This window comes from Panthera pardus, unplaced genomic scaffold (genome assembly GCF_024362965.1).
Source record: "Panthera pardus isolate Hobbes unplaced genomic scaffold, ASM2436296v1 HiC_scaffold_19, whole genome shotgun sequence".
NCBI lineage: Eukaryota > Metazoa > Chordata > Mammalia > Carnivora > Felidae > Panthera > Panthera pardus.
The window spans coordinates 12,776,619-12,802,946 of NW_026526754.1; the positions used below are offsets into that span (position 1 = coordinate 12,776,619).

At 41.2% G+C, this 26,328-nt stretch overlaps 1 protein-coding gene across 8 annotated transcripts in view; it reads left to right on the forward strand.

The window, feature by feature from the left end:
* Window positions 1-25,594, forward strand: part of HYDIN (HYDIN axonemal central pair apparatus protein) — a 433,704-nt gene extending 408,110 nt beyond the window's left edge. For 4 of the 8 annotated variants that reach the window (XM_053906649.1, XM_053906647.1, XM_053906652.1 and 1 more), the window contains 8 exons: window positions 1,799-2,076; window positions 3,338-3,557; window positions 5,168-5,380; window positions 6,619-6,782; window positions 7,642-7,792; window positions 14,446-14,676; window positions 23,238-23,462; window positions 25,004-25,594. In XM_053906649.1, the coding sequence (XP_053762624.1) occupies window positions 1,799-2,076; window positions 3,338-3,557; window positions 5,168-5,380; window positions 6,619-6,782; window positions 7,642-7,792; window positions 14,446-14,676; window positions 23,238-23,462; window positions 25,004-25,486 (1,965 nt within the window). In that variant the 3' untranslated portion in view covers window positions 25,487-25,594. Of the gene's footprint in view, window positions 1-1,798; window positions 2,077-3,337; window positions 3,558-5,167; window positions 5,381-6,618; window positions 6,783-7,641; window positions 7,793-13,855; window positions 13,934-14,445; window positions 14,677-23,237; window positions 23,463-25,003 lie in introns of those variants that run through there. The other 4 variants (XR_008423557.1, XM_053906651.1, XM_053906653.1 and 1 more) reach the window with 4 other exon arrangements.
* Window positions 25,595-26,328: the final 734 nt, after the last annotated feature.

Sequence of the window (26,328 nt, forward strand, 5' to 3'; positions counted from 1 at the left end):
ACTGTGCTAGCAACACAAACAGCTCACACTTCTCGGGCATCTACCATGCACCAGGGCATTCTAAGAGCTTCCCCCGTGCTACCTCTGAGCATCTTCACAAAAACAGTATAGGGCTAGTACTGTTATTATTCTCATTTTACAGATAAGGACACCAAGGCTTAGAGAGTCTGCATACCTCGAAAGGGCAACAGAATGAAAGAGAAAGGGATGGGATTTGGTAGATCTGGATTCTAATGAGTGTTTATATCCTCATCATTGGAAGCTTGAAAAATATGGAAAGACATAAAAACATTTTTGCCGTAATCTCACACCCAGAAATAATCACTTGCAGACGACCACCTTCTTGCTGTATACCCACCTGGCAGAGAGACCGCAAGATCAAGCTTCCGGTGTCTCTTCTTACAAAGGCACCGGTCCCATTATGAGGATCCCACTCTCGTGACCTTGTCTACCCCTAATTACCCCCTAAAGGCCTCAGCTCCAAATGCCACTCACATATGAATTGTCAGTCGGTGGAGTGGGGGACACAATTCAATCTGTAGCAAGGTGAACACAATGTTGACTGGTCTGATGGAGTTCACAGTCTTTGGGGGTCACTGACATGGAAACAACTCCAGGTCAGCCTAGAAACTGCAGAGGCAGGGTGTGAATTGGGAGGGGCTGCTCAGAGGACAATGGGGGGCTGTGGGAGGCCTCATAGGGTGGGAGGTCTGTACTGGGTTTGTGGGATGGAAAGGTGTCTCCAGGCAGACAGGTCGGGGAGAGGTGTGCTGGCAGGCAGAGCTACGTGTGCTTGAGGGGGGTCTGTGCTTTTAGAAAGCTAGGTGCGATTGGGTAGGCAGGGGTGCTGTGGACCGTCCAGGGATTGCCAAATACAGAGAAACGGGCTGGGGAAGCTAGCCAGAGCAAGAGAGCCAGTGGCACCTGATCCCTGGGCCCATGGTGCTGGCCAAAGACAGAGGGCAGACTTGCTTCCGCTTCCTCCTTCATCCAAATCAAAATCCTCAGTGCCGCCGGGTCAGGGCCCCTGACCGTTGGGCTGAGCCACCTTTGCCTCTTGAGGTGACGCGTTACCTGTACTGGCACCAACACCGTGGTGTTTGGAGAGCTCACGGAGACTGCTGTCCCTGCGTGGTTTCCAGCCCACTGCTGCCACAGTCCACCTGCTGGTGACCACACAGCACCCTGCACCCCAGGAAACATGAGCCTGGAAGGAGCTTCGGCTTCCTGAAAGCTGATTTTGGTTGATTTCTACCAGGACAAAGGAGGCGGGGGGAGGGAAAACCATACGAATTTAAACAAGAGTTCTCAAGCTTTAGAAGACACGGGTCACTCAGGGCACTTTTGAAGATGTGAGCTCCAAGCTCTCTCAAAATTCAGTTGGAATGGGGCAGGGCCTGTGAATCTGCATTTTAAAGAACACAGTGGGAAGTGTGGTACAGGGAACCCAGGGAGCACTCCTTGGAAAAACACGGGAGCGCTAAGTGTTTTCTATTTCCTCTTATCTTACTATTTCCTGCACCAGAGAGGAGGGGTCATTTGCAAGGAGCTGGAGAGAAAAATTAACATTTATCGAATGGCTATTACATGCCACACATTTATATAGGTGATGTGAATCTTCACCATAGAGTAAGCCACAGAAAGTTTAAGTAACTTAGCAAAGATGACACAGCCGTCAGGAGAGAGCAGAGTGGGATTTGACCCCTGGCCTATTGCAGCCCTAACAGCAAGACCCAGAAATAGAAGCCTCAGATGGCCCCTGCCCTCAGCTGCTGAGTCTCATTGCTGTTTTGCCCAGGTCATCACCTTAATACCATCCTACAACATCACTCTGAAGCCCAAAGAGGTCTGTAAGCTGGAAGTCATCTTTGCCCCGAAGAAACGCATCCCTCCCTTCTCTGAGGAGGTGTTCATGGAATGCATGGGGCTTCTGCGTCCTCTCTTCCTCCTTAGCGGCTGTTGCCAGGCCCTGGAGATCTCCCTGGACCAGGAGCATCTCCCCTTCGGGCCAGTCGTGTATCAGACACAAGCCACGCGTCGCATCCTTATGTTGAACACGGGTGACGTGGGTGCAAGGTAGGAGAGTGGCATCCCCACCCAGGGCCGAACACAGCTCTCTTGACTCTGGATTTGCCCTGGATTCAGACTGGATATTTGTTTTACAAGTGTAGCCACTTTTTCTTTCTTTCCCCTCCCTTTCACAGCCCCTCCCCTCCCTCAAGAGTGGACGTGGCCCTGCTAGGGTGACTGCGGCTGCCAGGATTACAAAAATTAATGCAATAGAGAAGATTAGTTCGGTGCATGTTATACACCCTTTACATGGTTCCTTTTGCTTATTACCAAAACAATTCTATGGTTGATCCGTTTTACAGACGAGACGACTGAGACTACTTTTCCAAAATCGTGCATCCAGCTAGAACTTACACTGTGCAAGTGCAGTGCTAAGCATTCTTACGTATAAGCTCCCATTTAATTACCCCAGACCCCTAAGAGGTAGTACTATATTGTCCTCATTTCACAGATGAAGGTGAGGCTCAAGGAGGTCAGGTGATTTACCGTATAAGCTCCCATTTAATTACCCCAGACCCCTGAGAGGTAGTACTGTATTGTCCTCATTTCACAGATGAAGGTGAGGCTCAAGGAGGTCAGGTGATTTACCTGAGGTCATATGGCTAAGAGGTGAGAAAGACGGGATTAGAACACAAGTATACCTCTGACTGCTCTCCTCTCCAGGCTCTTCCCTCTGGCTAGCAGGTGCCTGGCCCAGTCACGACTCGGGCATGCCACCATAACTGTGCAGACACCCCTCACCCAGACCTCAGTGTGGACAGTGCCCCGAGGGTGTGGCTGGAAGCACAGAGGGATGGCCCACAGAGGGATGACTAAGAGTGCCCCCAAGAACAGGTGGATCTCTCACCTGAAGGCATTGCCTCTGCCCTCCTGGATCTGACCTGAGAGGCAATGCAGGGGGTGCTTATAGCCATGGCCTTGGGAGGGTTCCAGTCCTAGCCCCGGCACTTCCTGGCTGTGTGATCTCGGATACACATGTGTTAGCGTGTTCATGTGCATGTTCCTCGACGAGTCACTTGCAGAATATAAGATAAGATGCGGCCACTTCCCACCCTGCTCAAGTCTGAGAGGCAGCCAAGCTGTCTTACCCAGAAGTGACCTAGCTCTTGACTCCATCCGCCTTTGCTGTGCCCACATCCCAGGGAGTATTCAAAGGGGTGAACCTCTCAGCTAAAAGCCTAGGCAAAGTCCCTTGATCTCAGCAGCATTAAGCACCCCCCAGGATACTAGTAAACTGTCTTTCTTGTCTCCTTTTGTCTTGGAAAAGGTTTAAATGGGATGTCAAAAAATTTGAGCCCCATTTTTCCATCAGCCCAGAAGAAGGCTACATCACTGCAGGAATGGAGGTCTCTTTTGAAGTGACCTACCATCCCACTGAGGTGGGCAAGGAGAGTCTCTATAAAAACTTGCTCTGCTTCATCCATGGAGGCAATCCTCTGAACCTCACCCTATCTGGAGTCTGCGTAGGACCACCTTCAGTAAGAGAGGTCAGTAGCTGCTGCCCACAGAAGGGCCAATGGCAAGAGTGGGCCCAGTAGGCACCACAATTGAATTCAGCTGGACCTTCTAGAAACAAGTGACTCTGTTCAAACAGTCCTCTGTGCCAACGTCAAACATTCAGACCTGCTCCCTCCCACCACAGGGCCTTTGCATATCCTATTCCCCACTGCTGCAATATTCATTTCCCCTCTTCATTTAATTAATTCCTATTCATTCTTCAGCTGTCAACTCAAGCATTACATTCTCAAGGAAGGTTGCCCTGACATATTTGGCTAGATCAAATTTTGTTACAAGCACTGTAAGTAAAGGGTAAACACTTTCCCCTTCTCTCTCATAAAAAAAAAAAAAAAAAAGTTGGGAGTCAGGTTGTGGGCTTGAGTTAACCTTCTGCTAGCCTTGTCCCTAGAAACCTAACAGTAGACTCCATTCCACTTACGGTAAAAAATCACTTATGGTAAAAATGACACCTGATCTCCATCTCTATAATTTTGTTATTTCAAGAATCTTATGTAAATGGAATCACCCAGTGTGCTATGAACATGTATGTACAAATCTTGGCAAGAAAATATGCTTCCATTTTCTTGGGTAAATACCCAGATGGCTGGGGCACAAAGCAGGCATATATTTACTTTTAAAAGAACCTACTAAACTCTTTTCCAAAGTGGTTGTGTTATTTCCACTTGCATCTCATTTTGCCCACACTTGTTACCACCTGTTGTTTTAATTTTAGCCATTCTAATAAATATAAGGTGGTATCTCATTGTGGCTTTTAATTTGTGGTTCCCTAATGACTGATGACATTGAGAATCTTTTCAGGTATTTGTTTGCCATCCATATATCATCTTTGTTGAAGTATCCGTTTGAATTCTCTGTCCATATTTAATTGGGATGTTTGTTTTCTTATTATTGAGTTTTGAGAGCTCTTCATATATTCAGGGCACAAATTTTACATTTAGATCTTAATCTGTTTAGAGTTAATTTTTGTATGTAGCATCAGCTATGGATCAAAATTCATTTTATTTTATCATTTGTATGTGGATATTCAGTTGTTCTAGCACCATTTGTTGAAGATTATCCTTTCTCCACTGAAATGCCTCTGCACCTTGGTCAAAACTCATTTAACCACATACGTGCAGGTGTCTATTGCTGAATGCTGTCCTTGTCCACTGATCTATTTGACTCTTTTTACCAACAGTGCCACACCGTCCACACTGCTGAATTCAGTGGTCAGTTCTCAACTGTTGACCTGTTGATGGTATTTGATACCTTGAACAAGTCCCTTGAAGGAAGATGCTTCAAACACTTCACATGGTCCCTAGGATGCCACCCTCTCCTGGGTTTCCTCCTACCTTATTAGATGCTCTTTCTCATCTCCTCTTCTGATTTTTTTTAACACTGGAGTGTGTCAGTCAGGAGTTGATTCTTAAATTTCTTCTTTTATCTAAAAACACTTAACTTCTTGATAATCTCATCCAGTTTCTTGGCCTTTAAAAAAAAACATTGCTATACTCCCAAATATGGATGCCAGCCTAAACCTTTCCTTGAATTCCTCATTTGTAAATTTCACTACCTACTTCAGATGTCTGTTTTCTTCCAGGTGGTAAATTTCACCTGCCAGGTACGCTCCAAGCACACGCAGACCATCATGCTTTCAAACCGCACCAACCAGACCTGGAACCTCCACCCCATCTTTGAGGGTGAGCACTGGGAGGGGCCAGAGTTCATCACCCTGGAGCCCCATCAGCAAAACAAGCCCTATGAGATTACCTACAGACCCCGCACCATGAACTTGGAGAACCGCAAACATCAGGTAGGCTGAGGCTCCCCCCCACCGCCCCCATTGATTTTCCTGTGGGGTTGGAGGGAGGAGTCATGCAAGAGGGGTGAGGAGAATCCCACGAATGATGTTGGAACAATGGGGAATAATGCAGATTATGGAGACCAAAACTTCCCTTGTTGCCTGTATTTTTTCATGTACAGGGGATTTTCTTGGAACAAGGGGCTCAGTTCTGAACAGAGTCCTGGACTAAGCATCAAGTAATTAATATTTAGCTTAATTGTACAAATAGCATCACCGCCACTGTAACAAAATTTTAAAAAGAAAAGAAGCCATAATCTTCCACCCTAAAGAAAGAGAATTTTTTCTTCTAAGCTGTATTTTTTTTAACTTTATTTATTTATTTTGAAAGAGAGAGAGTAGGGGAGGGGCAGAGAGAGAGACAGAATTGCAAGCAGGCTCCACCCTGTCAGTGCAGAGCTGGACGTGGGGCTCAATCTCACGAACCATGAGAGCATGAGCTGAGCCAAAATCAAAAGTTGGACACTTAACCAACTAAGCCACTCAGGTGCCTCTAAGCTTTACTTTCTTTTTAAGTAATCTCTACACCCAGGGTACGGTTGAACTCACAACCCCGCAATCAAGAATCAGATGCTCTACCGACTGAATCAGCCAGTCACCCCAAGAACTGTTTTCTCCTATCTTTACTACCAGTCCTTATTCAGATACAGTCATAGTTGCCATCATAGAATACCTAATTTTGCACTCAGTTTATTTTTACTTTACATTAGATCATGAACATTTTTCTGTTTAACTAGTCTTTGTGATGTAATCATGTTTAATGATGGCCTAATATTTCATGGAATGAAAGTTCCATAATTTATGTAATACTCCTCAGTTGTCGAATATTAAAGTTATTACTACCAGATTTTCATCATTATTATAAATGGTTCTAATGCGTGCGTGTGTGTGTGTGTGTGTGTGTGTGTGTGTGTGTGTAGCTTTTTCCTCCGAAGGGATTAAGTTCGCTGGGGAAAGGTGACCCAGCTAGCTTTATCGATAGAGCATGAGACTTTTAAGTTGCCTGGGGTAGAGTTTCTGGTTCAAATACATATGAACATTTTTATGACTCTTAAAACATACTACCAAGGTTATTTCAAGAGTTATGCTTATGCAAAGGCCTCTATTAATCCTGTGTCACTACCACGCCTAAGAGGTACCTAATAAAGGACCTTCTGTGCCATTTTGACCACGTTTCTTCTTCTCCTTAGGGCACCCTCTTCTTCCCCCTCCCAGATGGGACTGGCTGGCTGTATATGCTGCATGGGACTTCTGAGCTTCCCAAAGCCGTGGCCAGTATCTACCGTGAAGTACCATGTAAGACACCCTATGTTGAACTCCTGCCAATAACCAACTGGCTTAATAAGCCCCAGAGGTGAGAGAGTGGGGCTAGGGGTTGGGATGGAGGAGATGGAGGGAGGACTTCTACTGTCTAGCCTGGCCCTTCCCATGGTCAGGGCCTCTAGAGACATTGAGGGGCTAAAAGAATCAGAGGCAAAGTTCCCTGATGTAACCAAGCATTGTCTGAACTCTAAGCTTCCAGACAGTCAGTGCTATCTATGAATAACTGATAACTTAAGTCTCCTAGAACAGTGCCTGACGTAAAATAAGTGCTCAAATAAATGTTAGATGTTATTATTATTATCAAAATGATAATCATGATGGTTATTCTTGAGTTCTCTGTCTTATCACCTAAGCCACTGGCCAGAGAAGGATGTCCCTTGGATCTTATTTGCAGTGGGAGTAGAGTAGAATACAAGGGCTAGAGGAATTGACAACCAGCCTGGTCCCCTTCTTTTACAGAGAAGGAGCCAAAGCCTGGGAGAAGAAGCTTACTTACTGAAGGCCACCAGTTAGCATAGTGGATAAGGGCTCAGACCTAAGTTTGAATCCTAGTTGTACCAATAACTAGTCATGTGACCTGAACATGTTTACTTCTCTTGGCCTCTATTTCCTCATTAGTAAAATGGGGGTGATAATTATATGTGTCTCCTACAGACACTGTGAGGATTAAATGCCTCTAACACATTTGGAGCACTGACTCAGTAGCTGGCACATCACAGGTGTCGTCAATAAATGGTAGTTATTGTTATTGTTAGAGACAAAGGACCAGAACCCTGGACCCACGTGCTTATCATAAAATCAAGAGTAGAGATAGCACCTTTCCTTCTTTTCCTTGGGCAAATGGTTTCATTTTCTCTATCCTCTCTTCATGTGTTCCTGTGCTCCCCCAGATTCCGGGTCATCGTGGAAATGGTGAAACCAGAGAGGCCAGATCTAAGTGTCACCTTAAAAGGCCTTGATTACATTGATGTACTGTCTGGCTCCAAGAAAGATTACAGGCTGAACTTCTTTTCCCACAAGGAGGGACTCTACAGTGCAAAGGTATCCACGTGTTAAAGACATTTCCCTGGAACTCTGGAGGTTTGCCCCAAGGTTAATAATCCTGGTGTTAGGGAGTGAAGATGTCCTCCCACAGCCAGCCCATCCTTATCCTGCTGGGCTAACCAGTTAGAGACCTGACAAAGCTTTCAGGATTCCCAGCCTCTTGAAGATGAAGCCAGATGGCAGGGCCATCCATCCATCATGTAGACCCACAACAAGCCTTCAAGGCAACAGAATCGTGAAAATCCTTAAGCAGTAACACTGGGCCAGCAGTGTGGTGGCACTGGGCCACCAGACCACAATAATAAGAAAAGGTCCCCTTTCCTGAGTGATTATAGTGGCCAGCATTGTATTGAACATTTAGTACATATAGCTAGTAATGTCAGAGCCAGGATTCAACTCAGAGCCATTTGCTCCAAGACACCACAGGGTCGTTCACACATGAGCTGTTTCTCCTCATTCATTCATTAGCTCAGCAAGTACCTATAAGCATATATGCCACACTCTAAACTAAGTGCTGGCAACACAGCAATGATCAAAAATAGACGCAGTCCCCGTTTTCATCAAATGCACTGTCCAGTGAAAGGAGAAGGGCATTAACCAAATAATGGTACTATGAATGTATAATTACAAAATGAGATACATGCTTTGAAGAAAAGGAGTGTATATGGGTCAGTAGCTCACAGGAGAGATTAGGGCTGAAGATAACATATGGAAATTACTCATTTACAGACAGTATCAGAAGCTATGATGAAGGAAGGAATCAGCTAGGGAGATTTTAAAGTGAAAAAAGAAAGAACCTAGGAACCCATCTCCTACCTCCAGAAGAGATATTGGCAAAACTCACACAGTGGGATGTCATCCCCTCTCCTAAAATCACTGAGGTAGACTGCTCCACTCAGATCGCATTCACAGACTAACAGAGAACCTTAGAATCAAAGTATCATAAAACATCTGAAGAAAAAAAAAAAGCCACCATAAATGGAAACACCAGCTCAACAAAGGGGAACCCCTAAGATAAAAGAGTCATTAAAGCAAACAGAATATTTTTAGTGAACATTATTAATACCCTCAAAGGAATAAAGGAAGATAATCATACCCATGAAAAAGAACAGGCTATTGTGGAAGACAATCAGAGACCCTAAAAATTAAAAAATTGAATATTTTTAATGGAAAACCTTAGAGGAAGGCTGAATAGTATAACGAACTCTGAGGAAGAGATTACTAGTAAGTTAGAAGATAGAGCTGATTTAGCACATGAGCACAAAGAAATGGCAAGAGTGGAAGGAAACAATAAGTGCTGAAGAGGGTGTGGAGAAGTTGGATCCCTCATACATTGCTGGTGGGAGTGCAAATGGCGCAGCTGCTGTGGAAAACAGTCTGGCATTCCTTAGATGGTTAAACATGGAGTTACCGTGTGACTCAGCAATTTCACTCCTAGGTATATACTCAGGGTAAATTAAAATATATGTCCAAACAAGAACCTGTACATAAATGTTCATAGCAGCATTATTCGTAAGAACCAAAAAATAGAACCAAACAAAACAAACCAAATGTCATCAACCCAAATGGACAAATATAATGGAATATTATTTGGCAATAAAAAGAAATGGAAATGAAGTGCTAATACATGCAACACATCAATGAACCTTGAAGGAATTATGATAGCTAAACAAAGCCGTCACAACTGGCCGCATATTGTATGATTTCATTTATATGAGATGTCCAGAATAGGCGGATCTATAGAAAGAGAAAGTAAATTAGTGGCGATGGGTTAGGAGGAAATGGGGAATGATTGGTAATGGGTGCAGGGTTTCTTTTGGGGGTGATAAAAATGTTCTAAAATTGATTGTGGTGATATTTGCACCACTTTGTGAATGTACTAAAACCCACTAAATTATACACTTTAATTGGGTGAATTATATGGTATGTGAATTGCATGTCAATAAAGCTGTTTCAAAAAAAGAAAGGAAGTATGACACAGAAAATATACATCAAAAAGTTCTAATATCTATCTACTAAGAGCTCCCAAAACAGGAAAGCAAGATAATAGAAGGAAGAAAATACTCTTCAAAATAATTGAAGAAAAACTTCCAGGGGCATCAGGGTGGCTCAGTCGGTTAAGCGTCCGACTTTGGCTCAGGTCATGATCTCGTGCTTCATGAGTTCTAGACCCTCATTGGACTCTGTGCTGACAGCTCAGAGCCTGGAGCCTGCTTTGGATTCTGTGTCTCCTTCTCTCTCTGCCCCTCCCTAGCTCTCTCTCTCTGCCTCAAAAATAAATAAACATTAAAAAAAACTTCCAGAACTGTTTGAGAAAGACTGAGTCTTCTAATTGAAGGGACCCACCAACTTTCCAAATAGGGTGAATGAAAAAAGACTCATATCTAAATAGGTGAGACCAAAATTGTAGAAAACTGGGATAAAAAAGAAAATCCTAAATGATTCTAAAGAAAGTAAAAGGAAATAATCACAATAACATCAGGTTTCTCATGGCAACACTGAATACAAGAAGCAATGGAGTAAGCTGTTCATACAATTTAGAGTGTTTTCAATCTAGAACCTTTTCCAAACAAAACTATTACAAGGGCAAAATAAAGACATTTTTAAACTTGCAAGGACTCAAAATAACCTACCCATATATATAATCCCTGTTTGAAAGAAGCACCACAAAATAATAAGTTTTTAAATTAGCAAAATTTTAAAAATAAGTAAATGAATTCAAGAAGAAAACAAAAGGTTATAATGAACAAAGACTCAAAATTCTATTGATAGGTAATTTCAAATAATTGCTGAAAAGCAATCTGAAGTGAATATTTCATATGACCTCAATATAGGAAATAGCAAGGGGAGAAATAAAATAATGCAAGGAAATTTTTTTCTCATTTAGTGGGAAGAAAATGGGGAAATGAAAGATACTTGTTTCTTCATCAAGAAAGGTAGGGCACGAATAGAGATGGCCGTAAACTGTAGCTGTAAAGAGAAAAATATACGTAAATATATGTTTTAAAGTGTTAACTAAAAATAACAGGGAACTCAGATCACAGATCTCTTTATAATAATAAGTATTAAGGGCTCCTGGATGGCTCATTAACTTAGGCATCCGACTTTGGCTCAGGTCATGATTTCGCAATCTGTGAGTTCAAGCCCCACATTGGGCTCTGTGCTGACAGCCTGGAACCTGCTTTGGATTCTATGTCTCCCTCTCTCTCTGCACCTCCCCCCCAAAAAAGTAAGTAAACATTTAAAAAATAATGATAAGTATTCAAATTAACAATACAAAAGTTTTTTTTAAAAAGTCAAAAGCGCTTCTGACGACGATGGAGTAACTACTACTGCCGCCATAAACAACCATAAAACTGAACAAAATATCTGAGGCAACCCTTCTCAGGCATTGGACAACAGTAGCACAATACCGCAATCCCTCAAAGAGAAGAAAAGCTAATGAGATGAATCTCCACAATTATCCTGGCTCTCTGCCAAGGGACAATTTCTTGACTGCAATGCAGTGAGCTAGAATCTAAGCAAAGCACAACAGCCCCAGTGAGCTGACGATACAGAAATTAAAATTTGGTGCAGTTGAAATAGCTGGTCTCTAAAAGGTAGGAGTGGGGCAATGCATCGAGTGGCAGGATGTCAGGGGGAAGGGAGACAAAAGTGTGTGTGGGAATTCCCTTCAAAGTCTTTGGCTGACAGTTGTACTGCACATGCACAAGGTGAGACTACATGAGATTTATCAGAGAGCAGCTTCTAAAAGAGATTGATAAAGGAACAAAGATACGTTGATCAGTGCCCAGGGAACATTGGAGGTTTGGCTCAGCCAGAGTGGAGAGATTACATTAACATCTCATTAGCATCCTAGGAACCCAGTTGAAATATCAGAAAGGCCCAAAGAAAGGACCATGCCCTTATAATAAGTCCTTTTAGGCCCTTAGAAAGCCTAAAACTAAGCCACAACAAGATCTGTAGGAAAGACAAAATTTGGAGACTGAATCCTACCAAGTTGGAAGGTCTCGAAAAACACCTTGAGCTTTCTATAGGTCTGCTCTAACAAAGCATAAAACCAAACCTACACAAGCTTATCAGTCGATAATTGAACTGCCTCCTAGAATAAAATCAACACTCTCACATGGAAGGTAACAGAATCCAGAATCTCTACAATGATTATCAACAATGTCCAGTACATAAACAAAAATTACTAGACTTGTAAGGAAGGAGAGGAATGTAACCAATAGTCAAGAAAAATACAGGCAATGAAAACGGACTCCAAAATGGGCCAGATATTGCATTTAGCAGACAAAGACTTCAAAGCAGCTTTTATAAACATGATCAGAAATAAAAGAAAATATTTCAAATAATTAGACAGATAAGGAATCTCAGCAAAGAAATGGAAACTATATTTTAAAAAAAGGAGCTGAACAGATATTTGAGAATAGAAAACTACAATAAACTGAAATGAAAATTTCACTGGATGTGCTTAACAGCAGATTGGAGATGTGAAGATTCAGTGAACTTGAAACAAATCAATAGAACATTTCTAATCTGAATGATAAAGAGAAAAAAGATTGAATAAAAAGAACCAGAGCTTCAGGAACCTGTGGGAAAGTATAAAAATTTTTAATTCATAGGTAATGTGAGTCCTAGAAGAGAAGAAAGTGAGTATGGAGCAGAAAACTATTTGAAAAAAAAATTGCTGAAATTTCTCTGATTTGATTAAAAAACATTACAGATCCAAGAAACTTGGCAAACCTCAAGCAGGAGAAATACAAAGAAAACCATGAGATACAAGAAAACCATGTCTGTGTACGTCATAGTAAAACTGCTGAATACCAAAAAGAGAAAAGCTTAAGACAACCAGATACAAAAGATCTAAAATAGGGGAAAACAGTAAAAAGACTTCTGACTTCTCTTCAGTTATAATGGAAGCCATCTGCAAAATGCTAAGTTCTATCAACCTAGAATCTTTATTCACTGAAAACATCCTTTAAAATGGAGATATTTTCAGAGAAAACATGAGAGAATTCACTGCCAGCAGACTTGCATTAGAAAACAACACATTGATAGGTATTCTTTGGCCTGAAGAAAAATTATACCAGTTAGCAATTTGGGTCTAATGGAAGGAAAGAGAGCCCTAAAAATCTAAAAATGGTAAATAAGTACACACACACACACACACACACACACACACACAGCTTCTAAGAACTTTCTAAAAACGACAACTGACAGTTTATAGCAAATATGATAACACTGTTAGGTGGGTGTTCTTATGTGTGTAGAAGTAAAAGATATGACAACAAAAGCACAGAAGATAGAGTGGTTAGGTCGATAAAATTATACTTTAGTAAGGTTAGCGCATTTGCCAAATTGGAAGTGTGCATAAGGAGCATGAAGGGTCAGTTATAAAGTGGGAAGTGATAAAATACTACTCAAAATAAATTTCACAAGTTAAAAATTCATATTGTCAGCTGTAGAACAACCACTAAAAATCTATAATTAAAAAATATAGCTAAGAAGCCAGTAGAGGAAATAAAATACATTACAAAAGATTGCATGTCGAGCCAAAAGGAAACAGGAAAGGAATAACAGAGAAACAAAATAAGTAAGTAAATAAATAAATAAGACAAATGGAAAATAACCAACATGAAGGCAGACTTCAACCTAAACATAGAAAGAATTATTTTAGGGCACCTGGGTGGTTTGGTCAGTTGAGCATCCAACTTCGACTCAGGCATGATCTCACAGTTTGAGTTCCAGCCCTGCATCGGGCTTGCTGCTGTCAGCACAGAGCCTGCTAAGGATCCTCTCTTTCTCTCTCTCTCTGCCCCTCCCCTGTTCACACTATCTCAAAAATAAATAAACATTAAAAAAAAGAATTATTTTAAATGTGAAAGACTGAACACTCCAATTAAAAGACAGGGTGCCAGAAGCACTCTAAAGCTAAAGACAGGAAGAAGTTGAAAGTAAAATCAGATCCGTAAAGAACTATTACCATATACTAGTAATAATATAAACAACTCAAAGTATTAAAAAGGGCAAAAGACTCCGATAGACTCTATCTCACAGAAGGAATGTGTGAATGACCAATAAGCACATGAGAAGATGCCCAACATCATCAGTCACCTGGGAAACAAGCAGAAAAAGGTGAGCAGCTTACCATATCAACTGCAGAGGTGAGGAGACAATGTACTGGAGTCACAAGTGTGGGCTCTGGAGTCAGATCAACTTGGTTCAAATCCTGGCTCTGACACTTCTCTCTACATGTGACCTTGGCAAGATAACTTAACCTTGCTAAACTTCAGTTTCTTTGGCTTTAAAAAACAAAAACAAACAAACAGTGAGGGGAATAATAATGTTGCCTACAAATTGTTTAACTAAGTACTTCTAGTGCCTGGCACACAGTAATCATTCACTAAATGTTAGATGCCGTCATTATTACTATTAGCATTATTGTCTATTCCAGCAGCAATGGGCATAGGAAGGAGAAAGGGTGGCTGGTAGGGATTCAGACAGGGTGGGAGTGCCCGTGTCAGCCTGGCACCCATGCTGTATGTACCCAGGCAATGCTAATAGAGAGAAGGAACTCAAGACAGCTGAAGACCCTCCACTAACCCCTCTCCTCTGCTTTCTTCCTCCCCCTCTCCCCGCGAACCCAGGTGATCTTCCGAAACGAGGTGACCAATGAGTTTTTATACTACATGGTGGGTTTCAGGGTCATCCCTTCAGGCGTCATCAAAACCATTGAGATGGTGAGCCCCGTCCGGCAGAGCACATCAGCCTCCATCAAGGTGGAGAACCCTCTGCCCTATACAGTGACCTTCTCCATGGAATGCAGGGTCCCTGACATCAGCCTGCCCTCCCAGTTTGTGGTGCCTGCCAACTCTGAGGTATGACCCTGGCTACCAGGGGCTCCCTGATATCTGTGATAGAGGCATCCCTGAAGCTGGGCCAGCCCCAGGAGTGGGAAGGCAGGGGACGGTGCATCAATCACACTCCTGATCTGTCCTCTCCCCTTCTGCCCTTTGGTTCAGACATGTAAAAGGGACTTACTAATCATGAACACTTGCCTCTGTTATACACTTGTTTGCTTTGTTCAAACTGAAAACATTTTTGGTGTTTGCTAATTATAAAGGTAACGTAGTATATACGTGGTGAAGAGGGAAGCAAGGGACAGTAGTGTATCGAGTGAACAGCAGGCGCTCTCGTTCATATGCTTGCTTGTGCACAGACCCGCTTCAGGAAAGACATATAACCTGTGACTGCTGAGAAGACGTGCCCTGGAATTCTGGGCTGCTGTGGAGATGAACTTTCTTTTGACTCTTTTTGATGTATGGCTCCAAATTCTCACTGTCTAGATCCCATCAAAATCCCTTCTGTTTCTCCAGCTTGAGCCCACCTGCTTATTCCCTGCATCCACCCTAGCTCTGCTTTCCCCTTCAGAACCCCAAACCTGGTGTGTTCTTCAGAGACCTTCCATGCCCTTTATTTTATTTTTATATTTTTCATCATGAATTATAAAATCTACACAGAAAACTAGGAGATATATATATATATGTGTGTGTGTACATATGTATGTATATATGTATATATATGTATGTACTAAAACAGGTTCACTTAAATAACTATGAAAGAACTATCTGTATAACCAGTACCCAGGCCAGGAAATAAAAAGTTGCCACCACCCCCAGAAACCTCTGTCCCCACTCACAGTATCATCCCTCACCCCTAAAAGTTCCCACTATCCTTATTTTGTAATCATTTCTTGCTTTTAAGCCATATGGTTTGGGTTTGTCTGTTTTCAAACTTTATACAAAAGAAATCCTACTAATTGCATTCTTCAGTGTTTTATGCCTTGCTCAGTATTGTATATTCTGACGATCATCACATTGATGCATGCAGCTGAGGTCCATCCATCCTCACCACTGTAGAATATTCCATCATACGACTATACCACAATTTAGATAACCATTCTACTGAGGCCAGACATCTGTGTTGGCTTCAGTGTTTGGCTATCATGAAATATGCTGCCCTGGACCTCACTGTGCAAGTGCCTTCCTGATGTACACGGTGTGTTTCTCCCCAGTGTACACCCAGGAGTAGAATCACTGGGTCACAGGGTGTGCTTGCCTTTAATTGCCAGTCAGGAGAGAATCTCCAGTGAGCAATGAGAGCTCACCAACTTTTGGCATTGTCAGATTTTTAAAGGTTTACCAATCCAATAAACTAATAGCTCCTCATGGTCTTAATTTACCTTTTTACAAACAGATAGGCTTTAGTCGGATAACAGTTTGTGTTGGAGATTTGCCTCTGTGGTCATGAGCGAGAATGGACCAGCTTTCCTTTCTTGTATTCTTTGTCCAATTTGAGTTCCCGTTCCGCCAGCGATAGAAAAAGAATCGGGGATTTGCCTGCTTCCTCAACTCTGTGAAAGAGTCTATAAAAGATTGAAATTATGTCTTCCTTGAACCACGGATGAAGCCAATGAGCCCTGGGGTTTTCTTTGTGAGAAGATTGTCTGCTACTGATTTGATTCCTTTCATGAGTTATCACACTACTCAGATTTTCTGTTTCTTCTTGAATCAGTAACGATAGCATGTCTGTTTCATCCATATATTCACAAAATTGGCATAACATTGTTAATATCCTCTTACTACTTTCTTATGTGATGTTCCTTTTTCATCTCTAATATTGGTTGTAGCTTCTATTTCTTGATTGGTCTTTCTAGAGGTTTCTCAATATATCTTATATTCAAGAAGGCATTATTTTGATTTTGTTGGTACTCTTTATTGTATGTTTGTTTTCAGTTGCTTGATTTCTGACCTTTTTATTATTTCCTTCTTTCCGCTTCTTTTGGGTTACTGGTGCTTTACCTAACTTCTAAGATGGATGCATTAACTTCTAGTTTTCTTTATTTTCCAATATGCACATTTAAGATTATAAGTTGCCCTCTAAGTGCTGCTTTAGCTGCAGTGTACAAAGTTTTACATGTAGTATATTTTGTCATTAAGTTCAAAAATGTCCTTTCATTATTATTAATACTTCTTTTTTGACTCATGGGTTATTACATGTGTTTCTCAATTTCCAAACATGTGGATTGTTCTATATGTTATTTTTTAAATTATTTTGTGGTCAGGGAATATATTCCATATTTCAGTGCTCTAGAATTTGTTTAGATCTGCTCTACGGCCCACTATATGATCTTTTCCTTAATCTTCCATTTATTTTTAAAAAGCATGTGTTTGCCATTTTGATGTTCATTCTCTGTACCCTAGCTGATATTTTGGTCTGCTTGTTTGGTCAGATTTAAGAGAGTGTGTTAAAGTCACCACTCTGACAGGGATTTGTCTGTTTGTCCTTGTAGTTCTGTCGTGTTTTGCTTTATATACTTTGAAGCTATATTACTAATTACATTAAAATCATAATATGCTTCTGGTGATGTTACATTAAGACTTGGTAGTCTCTTACATTTCTGTTCTTCAAGAGTATCTTGGCTATTCTTGGCCCTTTGCATTGTCGTATAAATCAGCTTGTCATGTTCTTCCAAAAATATTAAATTAACTATTAGGATTTTGATTGGGTTATTTTAAGAATGTATTAGTTACCTGTTGACCCATAACAAATTACCCTAAAAATCAGCAGCTTAAACCCACAAACATTTATTATATACACAGTTTCTGAGGATCAGGAATCCACGAGCAGCAGCTTAGCTGTGTAGTCAGGGTCTTTCTTGAGGATGTAGTCAGTTGTCAGCAGGACTCCAGTCATCTCTAGGTTTGACTGGGGCTGGATAATCTGCTTCTAAACTCACTCATGGAGTTGTTGGAAAGGCCTTAGTTCCTTGCTGGCTACTGGCTGGAGGCTTCAGTTCCTCACCACATACACTTCTCCCTCTAGCTGCTTTCAACATGACAGCTCACTTCCTAAAAATGAGTGATCTGAGGGAAGCTGAGAGAGCAAGGGAGAGAGAGCACGCACAAGACAGAAACCACAGTCTTTTCCACTTCATCTCAGAAGTGATATGCCATCTCTCTGCCATGTACTAGTGGTCACACAGACCAGCCCTGGAACAGTATGGGAGGGGATGACACAAGAGTGTAATAGCAGGAGGGTGGGGATCACCGGAGGCCATCTTGAAGCATATTTGTCACAGAGAGAATTCCAGTCTTTACACAATTGAGATTTCTAACTCATGAGCAGATCTCCATTTATTTAACTCTTCTTATTTAATTTCTCTCAATGATATTTTTTTTGTTTTCTATGTAAAAGACTTACTCATATTTTGTTAGATTTATGTCTAGTTTTTATATATTTTGGTGCTATTGTAAATGGTATTTTTTTTTAATTTTGTTTTCTATTGGTTGTAGTATGTAACAATATAACTGATTTTTATATATTGACTTTGCCCCCTTTTTTGTCTTTTTAAGTTTTTTATTTTAATCCCAGTTAGTTAACATACAGTGTTATATTAGTTTCAGGTGTACAATACAGTGATTCAACGATTCCATACATCACCCGGTGCTCATCACAAGTGCACTCCTTAATCCCCATTACATTTCCCTCATCGCCCCACTGCCTTCCTCTCTGGTAAACATCACTTTGTTCTCTATACTTTTTTTAAAATTTTATTTTTTATTTTTTAAAATTTACATCCAAATTAGTCAGCATATAGTGCAACAATGATTTCAGGAGTATATTTCTTAGTGCCCCTTACCCATTTAGCCCATTCCCCCCTCCCACAACCCCTCCAGCAACCCTCAGTTTGTTCTCCATATTTAAGAGTCCCTTATGTTTTGTCCCCCTCCGTGTTTTTATAATATTTTTCTTTCCCTTCCCTTATGTTCATCTGTTTTGTCTCTTAAAGTCCTCATATGAATGAAGTCATATGATTTTTGTCTTTCTCTGACTGGCTAGTTTCACTTAGCATAAAACCCTCTACTTCTATCCACGCAGTTGCAAATGGCAAGATTTCATTCTTTTTGATTGCCGAATATTACTCCATTGTGTGTGTGTGTGTGTGTGTATATATGTATATATATATATATATATACATATATACACACCACATCTTCTTTATCCATTCATCCATTGATGGACATTTGGGTTCTTTCCATACTTTGGCTATTGTTGATAGTGCTGCTATAAACATGGGGGTGCATGTGTCCCCTCGAAACAGCACACCTGTATTCCGTGGATAAATGCCTAGTAGTGCAATTGCTGGGTCGTAGAGTAGTTCTATTTTTAGTTTTTTGAGGAACCTCCATACTGTTTTCCAGAGTGGCTGCACCAGCTTGCATTCCCACCAGCAGAGCAAAAGAGATCCTCTCTCTCTGCATCCTCACCAACATCTGTTGTTGCCTGACTTGTTAATGTTAGCCATTCTGACAGGTGTAAGGTGGTATTTCATCATGGTTTTGATTTGTATTTCCCTGATGATGAGTGATGTTGAGCATTTTTTCATGTGTCGGTTGGCCATCTGGATGTCTTCTTTCCAGAAGTGTCTATTCATGTCTTTTACCCATTTCTTCACTGGTTGCTTGTTTTTTGGGTGTTGAGTATGATAAGTTCTTGATAGGTTTTGGATGCTAACCCTTTATCTGATATGGCATTTGCAAGTATCTTCTCCTATTCCGAAGGTTGCCTTTTAGTTTTGCTGATTGTTTCCTTCACTGTGCAGAAGCTTTTTATTTGGATGAGGTCCCAGTAGTTCATTTTTGCTTTTGTTCCCCTTGCCTCCAGAGACGTGTTGAGTAAGAAGTTGCTGCAGCCAAGATCAGAGAGGTTTTTGCCTGCTTTCTCCTCTAGGATTTTGATGGCTTCCTGTCTTACATTGAGGTCTTTCATCCATTTTGAGTTTATTTTTCTGTATGGTGTAAGAAAGTGGTCCAGGTTCATTCTTCTGCATGTCGCTGTCCAGTTTTCCCAGCACCAGTTGCTGAAGAGACTGTCTTTTTTCCATTGGATATTCTTTCCTGCTTTGTCACAGATTTGTTGGCCACATATTTGTGGGTCCATTTCTGGGTTCTCTATTCTGTTCCATTGATCTGAGTGTCTGTTCTTGTGCCAGTACCATACTGTCTTGATGATTACAGCTTTGTAGTATAGCTTGAAGTCCGGGATAGTGATGTCTCCTGCTTTGGTTTTCTTTTTCAAGATTTCTTTGGTTATTCGGGGTCTTTTCTGGGTCCATACAAATTTTGGGACTGTTAGTTCTAGCTCTGTGAAGAATACTGGTGTTACTTTGATAGGGATTGCATTGAGTATGTATATTGCTTTGGGTAGTATCTACATTTTAACAATATTTGTTCTTCCTATCCAGGAGCATGGAATCTTTTTCCTTTTGTGTGTGTGTGTCTTCTTCAATTTCTTTCATAAGCTTTCTATAGTTTTCAGCATATAGATTTTTCACCTCTTTGGTTAGATTTATTCCTAGGTATTTTATGGTTTTTGGTGCAACTGTAAATGGGATCGATTTCTCTTTCTCTCACTTCATTGTTAGTGTATAGGAATGCAACTGATTTCTGGGCATTGATTTTATATTCTGCAACTTTGCTGAATTCATGAATCAATTCTAGCATTTTTTTGATGGAATCGTTAGAGTTTTCCATATAGATTATCATGTCATCTGCAAAGAGTGAAAGTATGACCTCCTCCTGGCTGATTTGGATGCCTTTTATTTCTTGGTGTTGTCTGACTGCAGAGGCTAAGACTTCTAATACTATGTTGAATAACAGTGGCGAGAGTGGACATCCCTGTCTTGTTCCTGACCTTACGGGGAAAGGTCTCAGTTTTTCCCCATTGAGGATGATATTAGCGTTAGCTCGTTCATAGATGGCTTTTATGATCTCAAGGTGTGCTCCTTCTATCCCTAATTTCTTGAGGGTTTTTATCAAGAAAGGATGCTGTATTTTGTCAAATGGTTTCTCTGCATCTATTGAGAGGATCATATGGTTCTTGTCCTTTCTTTTATTGATGTGATGAATCATGTTAATTGTTTTGCAGATATTGAACCAGCCCTGCATCCCAGGTATAAATCCCACTTGGTCGTGGTGAATAATTTTTTTAATGTATTGTTGGATCTGGTTGGCTAATATCTTGTTGAGGATTTTTGCATCCATGATCATCAGAGAAATTGGTCTATAGTTGTTCTCTATAATTAAGAATCTGTTTCTTGGTTTGTCTTTTTTTCCCCTTATCTTGTTTATTTTGTTTCTTAAATTCCACATATGTGTGAAATCCTATGGTATATGTCTTTCTCTGACTGACTTATTTTGCTTAGTGTTATACTCTCTAGATCCAACCATGTCATTTGAAATGACAAGGTTTCATTCTTTTTTGTGGCTCAAAATATTTCACTGTGTGTATGTGTGTGTATATATATATATACACACACATACACACACACACACACACACACACACACATCATCACATCACATCACATCTTCTTGATCCACTCATCGATCAATGGATACTTAGGCTGTTTCCATAATTTGGCTGTTGTACATAATGCTGCTACAAACATAGGGGTGCATGTATCCTTTTGAATTAGCATTTATGTATTTTTGGGTAAATACCCAGTAATGTGATTGCTGGATCATAGGGTAGTTCTATTTTTAACTTTTTGTATATTGACTTTTTACCCAACCATCTTATATAATTCACTTATCAATAATAATTTCAGTTATAGATTCTTGAATTTTCTACATGTATAATCATTCATCTGTAAGTAATTACAATTTTGTTTCTTCCATTATAAACTTCTTCCTGTAATTTCCTTTTCATGCCTTAATAGGGGTATCTAGGACCTGCAGAACAAGAAAGGTAGTAGAAAGATTCCTTGTTCCTAATCTTGAAGGGCAAGCTTTCAAAGTTTCACCATTTATTATGTTTGTTTAGGTTTCTTATAGATACCCTTTATCAGATTAAGGATGTCCCCTTCTATTCCTAGTTTGCTAAGAGTTTTTTTTAACACTATGAATGGATGTTGAGTTTTATCCAATGCTTTCACTGCATCTATCGAGATGTCCATATCATTGTCCTCCTTTTAATGTACCAATGTGGCAACTGATTGGTTTTTCTAACGTTAAACCAACTTTTCATTCATGGAAGAAACCCAACTTTGTCATGTAACATTTTCTTCTTTATATATTGCTGGATTCAATTGGATAACATTTTTATGAGGCAAGTTGTATATATGTTCAGGGGAGAAACTGGTCTCCAATTTTGTTTTCTCCTGTTAGCCTTGTTAGATTTTGGTATCAAAATCTTATAAGTGAGACAGGTTCCCTCTTTTTCTCTTCTCTGGAAGAATTTGTGGGATACTAGATTGTCGAATAGAACTTACAAGTAAATCATTATGATCCTGGAATTTTGTTAAGGGAAAACTTTTTTACTATTGATTACATTTCTTTAATGGTTATGGGACTATGTAAGTTTTCATCTACTGAGCTTGTTTTTGTAAGTTATATTTTTTGTACATTTGTCCATTTTCATCTAAATTTTTAAGTCGTGGCAAAATCATCTAAATTTGTACACTATATTCTTTCCTGTTAACCATCTACAACAACTTTGATGATATCCTCCTTTTATTCTATTTTTCAATAAGAAGAACTAGTTCTTTTTAAAAAGAAACAATACCTACTCATGATAAAAACAAAATTTTAACTATACAAAAGTATATGGAACAGAAAATGAAAGTCCTCAAGTCCCGTTTTCCTCACCTCAAGATAACTACTGGTAACAATTTGATATATATCCTTGCTGTCTCTTTTCTATACCTGCATAGACATATTCTTCTTCACAAAAATGAGCTTATGCTTTGCATAATTTATGGAACCTCCTTCCTTTCACTTTCAATATCATCAACACCTTTCATGTCAGTGCTTATAGCACGGCCCCTTCCTTTTCAATGGCTACCTAGTATTCCACTGACGAGGATAAACTATCACTTATTTAGCTGATTTCTTACTGCTAACTCGTTTTAATTATTTCCCTTATTTTGTTATTATAAGCAATACTCTTTGGTTCTTGTTTTGTTTTGCCATGGGCGAAAATAGAAGAAGGAGAAAACCTTCCCCAAATGAAGGTAGGACCCAGGAGGTTGTTCTGAGCTTGGCTGTGAGCAAAGAAGGAGCTGCTGATCTTCAGCCCTCCTTCTGGAAACACTCACCCCCATTGCCATAAGTGTGCTTCTTAAGAGAGGAACCAGTATCTCTTAGATTCAAGGAGATTCCAGATATATAAATACTTCTGGGGTATTTCTAGATAAAGTTAGAAGGGGTACAGGGGAGGGAAAAGACCAGTTTGGACAGAGATTCCCCAGGCTCAAGATCAGTGTGAGCAATTTCTTGTGAAGCACCATTTCTGGCACCAACCTACTCTGAGGTCACTGGGTAGCAAGGGATGGGTCAGACTCTCAGCATCATAGGAGCCTCTGTCTTCTCTTGCAGGGCACATTCTCGTTTGAATTCCAGCCCCTGAGAGCCGGAGAAACCTTTGGGAGACTAACACTGCACAACAATGATTTGGGTTACTACCTGTATGAGCTCAGTTTGAAGGCCCTGCCAGCACTGCCTGAAAAGCCCATCCACTTCCAGACGGTTCTTGGCAGCGGTCAGAGCATCTTTGCCAAGTTTACCAATTACACCCGGCAGAAGACAGAATACTACTGCAGGGTGAGCAGCCACTGTCCCACCCTCTGCCCTCCCCTTGCTGGGAGTCTAAGCTTAAAAATAATAAGAGGAGGACACAGGGGGTGCAGAAATGTGAAACGCACAGGGAGTCAGGCGCTTCATCTAGCCTGGAAACTCCCAGGTATAAATAAACAGTATCAGGCCTGGGTTCTTCCTTATAGAGTCTATCTTAACAAGTTAAGGTGGGGGTGAGGAGAGTTTTGCTTCCCACAGCATGTGCACTCGTCACTAAAGGGAACAGTAGAGCTCAGTGGTCATGAGTAGAGGCTGTGAAATCGAGACTTGGATTTGAACCCTGGCTTCACCACTTACTCTTTGTATGAATAATTTACTCTAACCTTTTCTCTAAATGGTAATAATACCCCAACCTCACACGATTGCTATGGGGCTTTTAAAGGGTGCATATAAAACCACTTTCATAGAGCTTGGCTCACAATAAATGCTGCATATATGTTACCTATTATATCAATTGGAATACAGGTTTAGCTCCTGAAACAGAAGCCCCAAATAACAACAAAGTAAAAGCTATTCCTCTCTCAAATAACGGGGTGAGCATAAGCAGTTTGGGCTGGAATGGTAGCTCCGTGACATCAGGCATCCATACTCTTTCTGCCCTGATGCTCTCCCCTCTGTAGAGAGTTGCTTGGATCCACAGGGACCAGGAGAGCTTACCAGGATGTTGCATTCCAGCCAGCTACAAAGGGGAAAGGCGGGAGCTATATATATCCTTTCCACTCACATTCCCTTGAACAAAACTGCATAAGACCACGCCTAGCAACAGGGGAAGCTAGGAGTGTAGCCTTTGCACTGGGTGCCCGTGTGCCAGTTAGCATCAGCAGGTCCATGGCTATAGTCAAGAGGCATAGGCTCTTTATCAATCATACCAGTCGGGAGAAGCTAGGTTACGCTGCAGTAACAAACAGCCCCAACATCTCAGTGGCTTAAAACAACAAAAGGTGTGTCCCTTATTTGTGCTATCCATCTAGTGAGGGTCAGCAGGGAAGTGTTCATCACAGCCATTTGGGGATCCAGGCTAAACGGCAACCACCAACTCAGATGTTTCCGGTCATAGTGCCAGAGGAGTGAAAAGGACTTGTACTGGCAATTGAATGCCCTAGTGTGGAAGTAACACCTTTCACTTCTGCTCACAACTAATTGTCCAGAACTAGTCCCCTCCCATCCATGAGGAGCCAGACTGTTCAGTCTTTCATGTGTGTGGGAGAAAAGAGCCAGATGGGGGAGTAGCAGCAGTAAATGCCACACCAGCATCATCCAGCTTTGTGTCTCTGGGCAAGTTATTTAACATCTCTTAGCCTTGATTTCTTTGTAGTAAAATAAGGATAATAATTAGTATTACCTACTCTTCAAGGGAGTTATAAGGGCACAACATTTTATGACCTGCCTGGCCTCACACAAAGGTAGGTTTCTTGATGTCTGAGAGTGGAGGGGCGGGGGAAGGGCCCGAGCTGCTGGTGTGCTCTTCGGGATCCCGTGTGAACCAACTGTGTGTGTTCCTCTTTCAGACTGACTGTCAGGACTTCCACACGGAAAAGATCATTAATGCAGCCCCAGGGGCCCAGGGAGGAACCGAAGTCAGTGTGGAAGTATATTTTGAGCCCAGTCACCTGGGTGAGACCAAGGGCATCCTGATGCTGTCGTCGATTGCAGGCGGGGAGTATATCATCCCCCTCTTCGGAATGGCTCTGCCCCCCAAGCCCCAGGGTCCCTTCCTGATCCGGGCCGGGTACAACATAATCATCCCCTTCAAGAACGTTTTCTATCATGCGGTCACCTTCTCCATCATTGTGGAGAACCCAGCCTTCTCTGTTCGTGCTGTAGACTCCATGCGACCCAAGAAGATCAACAATATCACAGTCTCTTTTGACGGAAATCCATCTGGCAGCAAAACACCTATCACCACCAAGCTGATTGTGTCTTGTCCTCCCAGTGAAGGCAGCGAAACAGGCATTAAGTGGGTTTATTACCTGAAGGGGATCACCCCTTAATGGTAACTAAGGTCAGTTGCATCAGTGAAAAGTCATTTCCTCAGCCTAGTATCTATGTATTATTCTATCCTGGTGAAGCACAGAGAAAATAAAATTCTACAGATAGTGTTTTATCTCCTCATTCAATTACAGGGGTACTTATTTCCATATTATATTCATTCTAAATATATATATATGAAGTATATATATTCCACACTAAACATGGTAATTACAAACAACAGGGCTATACTGTATTTTGCAAGGGCAAGTCTCTGAGTTTAGTTTCTAATCATATTCCCAAAGCTCAAGAAGTAATCCCCATTTTTAATAAGATGGCACAGATATGACATTCATGACCTCCTATCACATAGCACTTAGCAGTGCATGACACTGGGGCACCACAGTTCCTTTTTAAAATCCATAATGGCCTAAAGAGCCCTTAGACATGATTCTGTTTTGATATGATCTTTTATTCTGCTTTCACATAAAAGCCAAATGAATCACCATTTTCAAAATGATAACAGATAACACTTGCACCATCACTGCAGGGGACAGGGGCTGGGTACGCTCCCTCTGTCCCTGAATCCTGGATCCATTTATACAAGAAAGTTCTTGCTGAGGGCCAGGTCCTGGAGAACGCTGAGACTCCAGCTCTCCACTCCCATCCCCAGCTCTGTGCATAGCTGTCAGCCTGTAGCACAGTGATTCTCTACCCATCCGCAAATCAGAATCAGCCAGTTCTTGTCCAGAACCCCCACCCCACCCCAAATTCTGATGTAATTAGCCCGGGGAGGGATGTGGGCATCATTTTCTTTTTCAGGCTTGTACAGCAGAGTGGAGAACCAGTGCCGCAGATCATACGC